General features: G+C 35.0%; 1 protein-coding gene across 10 annotated transcripts in view; it reads right to left on the bottom strand.

Moving 5' to 3' along the window:
* LOC106880568 (kinesin-like protein unc-104) overlaps window positions 1-12,342 on the bottom strand; it is a 305,280-nt gene that overhangs the window by 110,231 nt on the left and 182,707 nt on the right. For all 10 annotated transcript variants that reach the window (XM_052976565.1, XM_052976570.1, XM_052976569.1 and 7 more), the window contains 8 exons: window positions 8,891-8,972; window positions 7,459-7,537; window positions 6,251-6,390; window positions 5,897-6,065; window positions 4,367-4,442; window positions 3,283-3,362; window positions 1,492-1,583; window positions 297-437 (listed from right to left, as the gene is read on the bottom strand). In XM_052976565.1, the coding sequence (XP_052832525.1) occupies window positions 297-437; window positions 1,492-1,583; window positions 3,283-3,362; window positions 4,367-4,442; window positions 5,897-6,065; window positions 6,251-6,390; window positions 7,459-7,537; window positions 8,891-8,972 (859 nt within the window). The remainder of the gene's footprint in view (window positions 1-296; window positions 438-1,491; window positions 1,584-3,282; window positions 3,363-4,366; window positions 4,443-5,896; window positions 6,066-6,250; window positions 6,391-7,458; window positions 7,538-8,890; window positions 8,973-12,342) is intronic.

Raw genomic sequence — 12,342 nt, 5'->3', positions numbered from 1 at the left:
GTGTGTGTGTGTGTGTGTGTGTGTGTGTGTGTGTGTGTGTGTGTGTGTGTGTGTGTGTGTGTGTGCATGTGTCTGTGTATGTGTGTGTGTGTAAAGTTACTCAGAAGTCATTAAAATATATCAGGCATTTGCCATACTTAAATAATTTCAATTATAACCATTTGTTCTAATCAGGATAAAGATGATTGTTCCTCAATACATTCAGACTAAACCACCCTGCAGAGTCAATTCAATGCAACAGAAATTAAATTGATAAACAAAATAAAACATGAACAAACAAATTATTAGTTACACACCTTGCACTGGATGGTTGAAACGAAAAACGTGGTTTTTGCCAAGGATTACACGAGCTCCAACTTTCAGAATGGTTGGCTCAGTGATTTGGCGGCCATTAACATAGATTATAGATCCATTGCTTGGAATTACGGTAACTGTACCTGTAGAAAAAAGAGACAAATAACAAAGCCATTAAGAAATGCATGCTATGTATCTCTTAATATATCTTTATGTAAAAGATGATACACAGTGCTCCATACTTTAAAATAAAGCTAAAAAATATTGTAATCTAACAAATGCGCTCTTCACCCTGCCCCTTCAAAAAAAGGAAGAAAACAAAATCAGAGGTTTCTTTAATTTTTGGGGGAATCACCATCCCTTCTATTAGGGTCTGAAAATAGTTTTTATTTCACTTTTAAAAAAATCCTCTGGAGGCTCTGGCTGTCATCCCCAATCTAGACTGGTTATGAGCACTGCCCTTAACTCTGAAAACAATGCTACAGACAATAAAAATAATAAATAAATAGCCATCTGTGTATCATATTTAACAAGTATACACTATTGACAGGCAATGCTGAAATGCATTTGGTGTTCTTGTTAGTTGCTGCTGGGACAACTTTTCCTCTCTCTCCAATATATAGTGTTTTAACACAGCATTTCTATGAAAGATTTTTTTTTCTTGGACAAAAATTGCAGTAACTTGCCTGTTGACAGTATATATAAATTAAGTATGATGCATAGATGGTTATTTCAATTTAATGCTGTTTTGATTGCATACACATAGTTTTTATTCAGCTTGACAGCTATTTGCAGCATCAGTGAATGTATTATTCAACAATTCCTATATATCAGAGGTGACTGATTTCATGTGACAGGCTGCGAGTACACGTCACTGAAAAAACTCAAGAAGGCTGAAATACATCTGGTGTCTTGCTAGCCAATGTTAGGATGATTTTCTTGCCTCCATCCAATATATAATGTTTTTAATAAAGCACATTTATAATAGGCTTTATTTCGGATGCAAACTGTTCTAACTCACTTGTCAATGGTGTATGTATGTTAAATTATAAATACATGGTTATTTTAATATAATAACATTTGAATCACATACACCAAAAAAAAGTAAAAAAAAAAAGCTGGTAAACATTGACTTCCAGTTTTCTTAAATGCTAAACTCTTTAAAGAAGAAATAAGAATCTGTAAGCCTTTATTTACCTTCATTATTATCAAACATACAGTGGTCTTCTTTGATATGGGTTCCATTTAATTGAATATCAGGGGGCTGCTTGGTATTTGGTAGACCAACCCTGAATGATTAAGAGAAACAAAAACAAAAAATTTTAATCAATTAACACTTAATTGATAATAAACCTCATAAGTGATCATTAGAATATTATAAATACCAACTGGAGGTTGAAAAGAGATGCAGGGCTACCAACGATTCTCAAACCATGTGTTTATCCCTCACCAGGTGGCCACATGATATGGCCCGCCCTGCCCCATCATCTTTATAAGTCTCTTGTCTACTTTTGTATGGAAGAATACTCTTACATCATCTAGCCTAGTGATGGTGTCTCGGTCAACTTCAAAAGCAAGTTTCTAATATTGCTGATCTCATCTAGGCAGATAAACTTGGACCTCCTCTCCCATCACCAGAACATTGCTTCTATATTTATATGACATTGGGCCTCACAGAGAGGATGACAGGGGGACCAAAACTCCAGGCTGTTTGCTGTGCTTGAGAAGACAGGTCAACCTAAGTAAAATCATGGTTGTCCTTGCATACAGACATGTCTCCTGCATTCTTCTTCTGCTGGGCATTCGTAATCTTGTGGGCTTGTGGATGCTGGTGCCACATAAAAAGCACCCATACAAGTGCCATGTGACAGTATCCATGCTGGTGCTGTGCAAAACCACCCAGTACAATTTAAAGTAGTTGGTGTTAGGAAGAGCATCCAGCCATAGAAACCATGCCAAAAGAGACTTGGAACCTGAGGAGCTCTTCAGCTGACCAGCTCCTGTCAAGCCATCCAACCCATGCCAGCATAGAAAACAGACATATGATGATGATGACTTTCATGGTCAATATTCTGCTGCACTTTCTTGTTTCTAATTAAGTGACTTGTCCTTCAACCAATTCTCATCCTTTCATCATTGCTCTCCATTCTGTCTTCAACCAATTCTCTCCATTCATCTTTCTCCATTCTTGTAAAAAGACTTTCAACTCTGATAGTTTCTTTCCTCAAACATCTATCATATAGAATTCTCTTCCTTCTTGTTTTCTTAACGTTCTTAATCCATTTAAATCTGTTGGACATGATGAGAAGGCCTCCTTACCTCATAATACCATTTCTGATGTAGTAAATAAGACACCGTCATCAAAGGATTTTCATTCAGGTTGACCAAGTGATAAATATGATCTTAATTCTTTTAAATCCCATATTAATCATTCTATGGTTTTTTTTGAGCAGGTTCACATTTGATTTTTTTTTTTTCTCATTTTCTTTTAAAGTTTTGATAAACGGTTTCACTCTAGTTTATTTTAAAATATGAAGTTTCTCTCATTGAACCAGGAGCAGTCTTGGGCAGATTGTTCTCAAAAAGTTTAACCCTTTAGTTTTCAGATTATTCTGTCAAATGTAATGCTTATTTATTCACATCATCTTAAATTGATCATGCATTATCTCATAGCTTTGAGATTTCAATGATGTGATTGTTTACTTTTTAAAGTGACATTGTAGAGTAGATATGAGAGGCCAGATCTGGCTGGTTTCAAGAAAAAACAGGTAGAATATTTTGGTCAGATATGGCCAGTTTAAATGCTAAAGGATTAAATGAGGTTGAACACATTGAATAACTTTTAGTTGTCCTCAAAAAGATGGAAGGTCAGGGTTGAAATGCATTTAATCATAGGTTTGTTCAATGGAAGGGCAGAGGACTACAGGAAAGTTATTAAACTACTAATATAGAGGGAGAAAGTGGGACATGATGAGAAGGGTTCCTTACCTCGTAATACCATCCTTGATGTAGTAAATAAGACACTCTGACATCAAAGGATCCTCATTCAGGTTGACCAAGTGAGGGGTCTGACAAGAGAAACATCAGATATGTCTTTGAGAGATGAACGCAATGAAATGATGTAACAGAACATTGTTGTTGAGTAGGTTTGGAACATGTATAGAAAGGTTGAAGTATAGGAATTTGTGATGGGTAGGAGATGGAGTGTGATGGGAGAGATAGGATAAAATAAGGGAAGGAGAGAGAAGGAGAGGCAATATGGAAGACAATGAAGAGGAGAGAAGACAACACAAGAGAGAGAGAAGGAGAGATAATAAGGGAGAGAGAAAAGAAGAGACAACAGAGAAGAGAAAGAAAGGGAGAGACATAGGGAAGAGAGAGAAAAGGAGAGACATAGGAAAGAGAAAGGGAGAGACATAAGAAGAGAGAGAGAAAGGGAGAGACATAGGAAGAGAGAGAAAGGGAGACATAGGAAGAGAGAGAAAGGAAGAGACATAGGAGAGAGAGAGAGAGAAAGGGAGAGATGACAGGAAAGAGAGGAGAGAGAGACAAGATAAATAGAAAGAGATATAAGAGAGACAGAAGATACATCAGGGAGGAGTGAGAAGATAAAGAGAGAGAGAGAGAGAGAGAGAGAGAGAGAGAGACAAAAGAGGAAGGAGGGACAAATGGGAAGAGAAAAGAGGCAGAAGGGATACAGAGAAAAGAGAGAGTAAGAAGGAAAAAAGTGAAAAAAAAGAAAGAAAATATATTAAAGAGAATACGAGAACAAGAATAAAAAGAATTAGAAAGTGTACAGGAGAAATGAATGAAAAAAATCTGAAAAAGAAAGAATAAAAGAGAGAGAAAAAGAGCATCTGAAAAAAGAAGAGCGAAAGAAAGAGAAGAGAAAAAAAAATATTTTTAATAATAGAAAACTAAAGGAAGTCAGAAAATAGAAAACAAGTATCAAATATGATTGTCTGAAATATCACAGAAAAGGAGCATAATGATGCGATAGCAGAAGACAGGGAGATGTGAGAAGTTCAAAAAGTCAAAGTAGAAGGATTGGCAAAAAAAAAAAAAAATCTACCTTTTTTGGAGAAAACACGCCGATGGTACCGCCATCTTCTCTCAGTGCTACACCCATTTCAGCAAGAACTGCTTCTCTGTAATGAGACAACCAATCAAAAATAACTTAAGATAATCAAATATTTAAATGATATATTTTTTTTTAAAAAAAGACACTCTTCACAATATATATATATAAAACTTTATAATTCCTATTGGCAAATGAAACATGTGTAATGGTGAATAAATAATACCAACACATTTCCAATTTCTTGTTTTGTTAAATATGTATACACACACACACACTCTCTCTCTCTCTCTCTCAGATGGTGTTTTTTACATGCCACTGGCACGGGTGTCAGCGAGGCGGCACTGGCATCGGCTACAACTATGATTTCACTAGATTCCACAGGTCTTCCCAAACACAGTATATTACCCAACGTTTGAAGGGTGCTTTTTTAATAGGCCAGTTACATGACACTGGCATTTCAAAGCAAGGTAATATTTTCCCATAGCCAGACATGTTTTTCACAGACGATTGGAGGTCAACAACCCCACTTGTATGATGATGATGATGCTCACTTACAACCATCACAAGATGTCTTGACAAAAGTACACAAAAGCACAAACACATACATATCATATCTAAAGAAACAGTCTGTGAAAACAAATTCTTTTTAAATAAAAATTCCTTCAAAATACACACCATGGCAGTTTTTGAGTTTCCACCTGAATTGTTAGGAAAGGAACAAAATAATGCTCTTACTCTTTTACTTGTTTCAGTCATTTGACTGTGGCCATGCTGAAGCAATGCCTTTAGTCGAAGAAATCAAACCCCAGGACTTATTCTTTGTAAGCCTAGTACTTATTCTATCGGTCTCTTGTGCTGAACCGCTAAGTTACGGGGACTTAAATACACTACCATCGGTTGTCAAGCGATGTTGGGGAACAAACATATACACACACAATCTTATATATATATATATATATATACATATATACGACGGGCTTCTTTCAGTTTCCATCTACCAAATCCACTCACAAGGCTTTGGTCGGCCTCAGGCTATAGGAGAAGACACTTGCCCAAGGTGCCACACAGTGCGACTGAACCCGGAACCATGTGGTTGGTAAGCAAGCTACTTACCACACAGCCACTCCTGCGCCTATAATATTTTTTTATTATAATATTTTCAATAATAAATAATAATAATTTCTACTGAAGGCATAAGGCCTGAATTCGTAAGAAGAGGAATAGTCAATTACATCAGTCTCTGTGTTCAGTTAATACTTCTTTCATCAACCCTAAAAGGATGTAAGGTAAAGTTGTTTATAAGGAGGAGGGTTTCTAATACCAGAAGGCATTTCACATTTACAATGCTGTCAAGGAATCACACACACAGAGATTTCTTTCAGTTTTCCATCAACCAAATCCGCTCAGTAATTTCACTGCCCCTAGTACATAAAACTCTATACTAAGTCCCTCTTGCACACACACACACACACACACACACACAGATGGCAGTGAATTCAAATGAAGAAAATAGATATGAACCTGTCTTTTCTAATAGCTTCTGTTTTACGAAGTTTTTCTTCCCAAGATTCATTGAGTTCAGCCATTAGTTTCTCAGACAATTGAAGACGTTCCACTGGGTCATCACCATCGGTGGACATGGATTCTTTACGAGTGCGCTTTATCTCTTTTTGGCCAGTTGGAGTGTTACCTGCAGAAGAATGAAGAAATTGACAAATGTTGAAGACTACACAAAAAGAGAAAGTTGCCAAATAATGTTGAAGAAGACAGTTAATATCAAAAAGACAAATTACAAAAATAAATGCTGCATTTATTTTTCTTCGAAGTCAAAAAAAAATAAATAAATAAAATTGGATGAAGAAGAACGAGACTTACATTCATTTATTTCAATTCCTTCATGAACCAAAAGTTCTCGTAAACGAGCAACTTCTTCCTTGAGCTCACGAATAACCTTGGCATTTGGATCTTCATTGACCACAGCCTTGCATACGATCTGTTTGGCTCGGTCGGCATATCTAGAAGGACAAGTATAGAGATTACATATAACACATGCTACATGTGGAAATATATACAGCAGGTCATAGGTAGAAATTTATAAAGTTACAAGCACACATACATTTCATCTTCGTCTAAGATGACCTAAAAATAAATAGCATATAGATACTGCCCTTCTATCTTAACACTGGCGCTTCAGTTTGGTCATAAACCCTTAGCTGGAATTATTAACACAGTAAGGAGGGATTAAACTTTTTTTTTGAAGATTGAAATTTATTTTATTCTGACTGGATGAATATATACATCTCATTAGCCAAACAGAAAAATGCACCCTGCTTAAAGGTAGAGGGGCAGCACAATCCTGTAATAAGGTTACAATTCTTATGTATGTAGCCTGTGGTTCATCATCTTCATGGACATTGTGTTGCTAAAGATTGATTCACAAACACAAATAAATTGTCAGAGTATTTTAATACAGTCTTTTGGAACGTTCTTTCTTGTATTATCATTGTTCTTGAGATGTTCTTAAAACAGTAAATCAGATATGCATCTCTGTCTCATCTCATCTGGGCTCTAATAGAGTCATAAAAAGCTACAGTCAACACAGACACCTCACAATATCATTTTCTTAAAAAACACAGAATTAAATCATTTTTTGCATTGTCTTACACACACACACACACACACTGTATGAAGTTACACTTATTCAGCCTCTTAACATCACCCATCTATAATTCATAATTTTATCTTCCTTCCAGATTCTTCACATCTATACTAGAAACAACACTCGGACATTAGGAATCCATTTGCAATGGAGAATTGTAGGTAAATTCTCTCAAAATGTATCAGACATTATCTGGAACCAGGCAGGCCAAGAGGTTTTACTCTAATCCACAATGAGTGGGAGTAGTTAAGCTGTAAAGACTCTAATTTGTAAATATATGATCAACATGAATTTAAAAAAATATTGCCACACATTTCTGATCCCTGAAGCTTCTACACAGAAAAGTGTGTGTGTGTGTGTGTGTGTGTATGTGTGTTAAATTAAGAAGGTAGAAAACAATGAAAATCACAACTTATTTCCTTACCTTAGTGTACTGAGGGTTTCATCAAAATTGATGTCAGCTGGGCTGAGTGCAGCAACCATGGCAGTTTTTGAGTTTCCACCTGAATTGTTAGGAAAAGAACAAAAAAATAACAATAATAATATTTTCTTTATAATAATAATAATAATAATAATAATAATAATAATAATAACAATACTACTACTAATAATAATAATAATAACAATAATACTAATAATAATAATAATAATAATAACAATAATACTAATAATAATAATAATAATTTCTATTATAGGCATAAGGCCTATTCATGGGGAAGGGGATAATCAATTACATTGACTCCAGTGTTCAGTTGGTACTTATTTCATCAACCCCCAAAAGGATGTAAGGTAAAGCTGTTAATAAGGAGGAGGAGGGGGGGGGGTCTTATACCAGGAGGAATTTCATATGCTGCCAATGAATCATGCACACATTCTCACAGAGGCTTCTTTCAGTTTCCATCAACGAAATCCACTCATAAGACTTGGGTCAGCCAGGTGCTTTTATAGAAAGCATTTGTCCAAGTGTCTCTGCAGTAGGACAGAACCTGAAAACATACGGTTGGGAAGTAAACTTCTCAACCACACAGCCATGCCTACACAAAGAATTTTTTTTTAACCTTTTGCCTGTCTAAAGCATTTTCACAAGTGTCCGAAATACCCATATTTGCTTTCAGATTTTTAGGTAGATTTTTCTTTCATATGTTCTGAGTAATTTAAAGCTTTCCTTTCTGAAGTACCAAGTGACTCTGGTGGTTGAAAAACAATTAGAAATATGTATCATATACAACACATGGATGCCAGGAAAATATGTCTTATGTATTACATGCGAGATAATGGACAAAATCACAGTCCACAACAGCCACCACCTTTCACATTCATTTATGTTTATTATTATGGCCAAGTTTCAGCCCAGGCAATCCTTTTTGGCCCAACATTACTGCCTTGAGGTCATAGATACATTCCAGGCCGGTGTCTGTGATCAAGTTGTTAATGTAAGTGTGACAACGTTTTCCTTGTCTTACATCACCATGAAGCAAGGTAATATTTCCCTATAGTTGGACATTCTTACACAGAAGACTGAAAACAGAAGACACTATTTGAATGATGGTGGCACTCACTTCACAACATGAAGTGGGTTCCACAAGACTAATTTGAATGCTTCCATTTCAGGGTGGCGCATGCAGTGACCAGATAGTTGCAGCTGTCTTTGCCTGATCTTCTCGCTAACTTTCACATTTATATTGTCTTATTGGAATAGATTTTCATGGTCCTCACCATACAAGCCCAAAGAGTGAAAGCAATGATTTCCTGATAGTGTTATCCAAGCAAGATCTCATTCTAAGCACTGTCACAAGACACTACTACTACCACTTTGTTTGGAAAATACCAGTTAATGAAGAAAGCTGAATATTTACCCAAGTTTTCTCGAAGAAGCCATGTTAGTACAGAATCTCTGTAAGGAATGAAATCTGTTTTCTTCTTTTTCTTGCTGCTGACCTATAAGAAAATGAAATAACAGAAACACATCATTACATGTAAAACAATCACCATGTAATTGATTATCCCCTACCCCATGAATTTCAGGCCTTATGCCTATAAATAAATATTTTAATTATTAATGACAGAATACCAAAAGGTAATCTTTATACCCAACTTAACACAGATGTTCTGTTAGAACACTGAATACTGCGTTATTAACCTTGAGAGATCCTCTCAAAGAGGTGTTTGGTGCATATATATATATATATATATAATAGAATAAGAAATAGAAAGTCATCGATACAGTATTATATATTTGAGAAAATGAATAGAAATGGCTTTTCTGACAATTTTTCCACTTTAATAATTAGATGTTTATAATTTTACAAAAAGTAACCAAACAGTTTTGGGCTAATTGTGCCCATCTTCAGTGGTGAACACCTGACCACTAGATCTCTAGCAGTCGGGTATTCACCAATGTAGATGGGCACAAATAGCCCCAAAACTGTTCAGTCACCTTTTGTAAAATTAAAAACATCTAATTTATTAAAGTGGAAAAATTACCATTTCTATTCATTTTTTCAAATATATAATACTGTACCAAGGACTTTCTATTTTTATTCTACTATACACACACACACACACACACACACACACACACACACACACACACACACACACACACACATATAATTGTATTTAAATTCATCTTAGTCCCTCTGATTCATACCGTGTTGTGTACAAAGTAAATATATTGTTTATACAATGATAAGCTTCTTACTCACAAAGCACAAATATGCAAATTACTTCATTTGATGGCATAAAAGACACACAGGTATATTACATGTACCGCAATTTCAATAGCACATATTCAGGAGAATAAGTTTTTAGTGCATTTAAGCATGTACTACAGGCTCAAATTTTCATATAGACTCAGGGCAATTTTTTGAGACGTTTGTGCAGGGGAGAGAGAGTAGGTCCTCAATATGGTAAACGATCCACCATGGTGATAACCTATGACTGTTTTATATAACAACTTAATGTTCTATAGTATTGATTAGGAAAAGGAAACTACGTATATCTTCTCTGAGGAATAGCGAACAAATTGTGAAACAGCCAATCAGGAGATTTCTCACCTCTTTTTACCACACACTCAAAGCATAAAAGAAATTTGTTTAAATTGTGAATATTTCTGTCACAGCTAGGTTTTCTAATATTAAACATCAAGTCAACAACTGTATTTATAAGGGAAATCAGCTTGGCAGATTGAATCTCATTCCATCTACAGAAATAACTCAATATCCATTATGTTTCAATATTGTTGCTGTTTAGAATGACTGCAAATAGCTGTAAATAGACATTCTTTTATTCATTTCAGCCATGCAGCTGTGGTCATGCTGGAACACCACCGGATTAAGATATTTCAGAATTAAATCTCTTTCACAAAAACAGACACCATCCATTGCCTGTGGTAAACACCAAACAATGATATATTAATATATTAGCTGTTGGTATTTTACTTCTGTTGAAGACACAGTAAGTCTATTGTAAGAGAGCTACAGACTATTGGCATTCTGCACTCATACCTAGAGCCCTTCTGCTTCGCTATCATCACAAATTTTACTTCCATTTCTCCATGCTTGCATAGGTCAGAAAGACTTTGTTGAGGCAAATTATTTTATGGCTGGATGCTCTTCCTGTCACCAACCCTTACTTGTTTCCAAGTAACGTAATATTTCTCCATGGCTGGATGTTCTTACACAGAAGATTGAAAGCAAAAGACACAGTTTATATGATGGTGACACTCACTCACAACTACCAGGTTTCTACCAAGACAAAAAGACACAAACACATACATACACACACCCATGCACGCACACATATACAAAAGGCTTCATTCAGTTTCTATCAACCAAATCCACTCACAGGGCTTCGGTCAGTTCAGAGATATAATAGAAAGCAATTATCTAAGATGTCGTACAATGAGTGTCACTTAGTGATTAGGATATTCAGTTCATGATCAAAGGGTCATGGTTTCTTTTCTTGGTGGTTCACTGTGTCCTTGAGCAAGACACTCTATTTTCCATTGTACCAATTGACTCAGTGGGCAAAAACGAGTTGCACCTGTAATTCAAAGGAGCAGCCTTGTCACATTCTGTGCCACACTGAATCTCCCTGCGAACTACATTAAGGGCATGCATGTCTGTGTTATGCTCAGCCACTTACATGCTAATTTCATGAGTAGGATGTTCTGTTGACCAGATGAACTGGAACCTCCATCGTTGTGACCACCAGAGTGTACAATGAGAGAGAAGCAAACTTCTTAACTACAGGGCCATATCTATGCCTACATAATTTTGATAGTCATTTTCTTGGAAAATGGTGGGTTTCACCAGATCAATTTTACACTGGTGCACAACAGGAAGATGGTCTTCAGTTTTGATCCAATATCAATTACGGAATATATATATTTTTTTTTTTCCCCAATTTAATTCATAAAGTAACCAAAGAATTGACAAATTGACTTAAATGATACTAAAATTGAAGAAGTTTTCTGTATATGTCTGTCTTTGAACAAGACAAATATACATATTATTCTTTGTATGACTGGGTACACATTGAGGATACAAAGTGCATAGGATGTAATTTGCAATTAAATTTAAATATTGCAGTAAATATATATTTTTAAAACATTCAGAAAAAAAAAGAGAATTCTTACAATAAAATTCCATGTGAAAAAGGTTTTGTCTTTTGGAAAGTTTTTTTTTCCTCATGATGAAAGCTATTTACCAAAATGTATTTATGTAAGTAATATAACGACGTATGTATTTATGTAAGTATTATAATGACATATATTTTACTTCTTAAATAAAAATGCACTACATAAATAGACTCTCATTTTATTATCATTTCAATACAAAACATGGCCTTCTGATAAATGAAAGGAATCATTATCAATAATAATAATAAAAAAATCAATATTATCTTAGAAAGACAGACAGATAGATAGATAGGAAGAATGTAAGGCAAATAACATATTTAAAAATATAGAAAGTAAATTATTTAATTGCAAAGAAAGAAATGACTAGTGAACAACAATAAATTATAATTTGAGATGTATTGAATTATGCCTGACATCACTGTAATAGTCAGACAAACTAGGATTTCAGATAGAATAACAATAACAGTAGCAATAAAACTATCAGCAATAGAAGTAAATGTACGTGAAGTTTAAAGATAGAATAACAGACATTGAACTGAGGCAAGGGAAACAGAAAGCTGACAACATTAAGAGAGAAAAAACAAAAAAGAACAACTTTCAAATAGAAATCTTTACTGAAAGAAAGGCAAACCCTTCTTTTTTTTTTTTTTTTTTTTTTTTTTTTTT

The sequence above is a fragment of the Octopus bimaculoides genome, chromosome 25 (assembly GCF_001194135.2).
Source record: "Octopus bimaculoides isolate UCB-OBI-ISO-001 chromosome 25, ASM119413v2, whole genome shotgun sequence".
In the NCBI taxonomy this organism is placed as follows: domain Eukaryota; kingdom Metazoa; phylum Mollusca; class Cephalopoda; order Octopoda; family Octopodidae; genus Octopus; species Octopus bimaculoides.
Note: the sequence above shows the minus strand (reverse complement) of the source record. Positions and strands in the feature narration are given on the sequence as shown.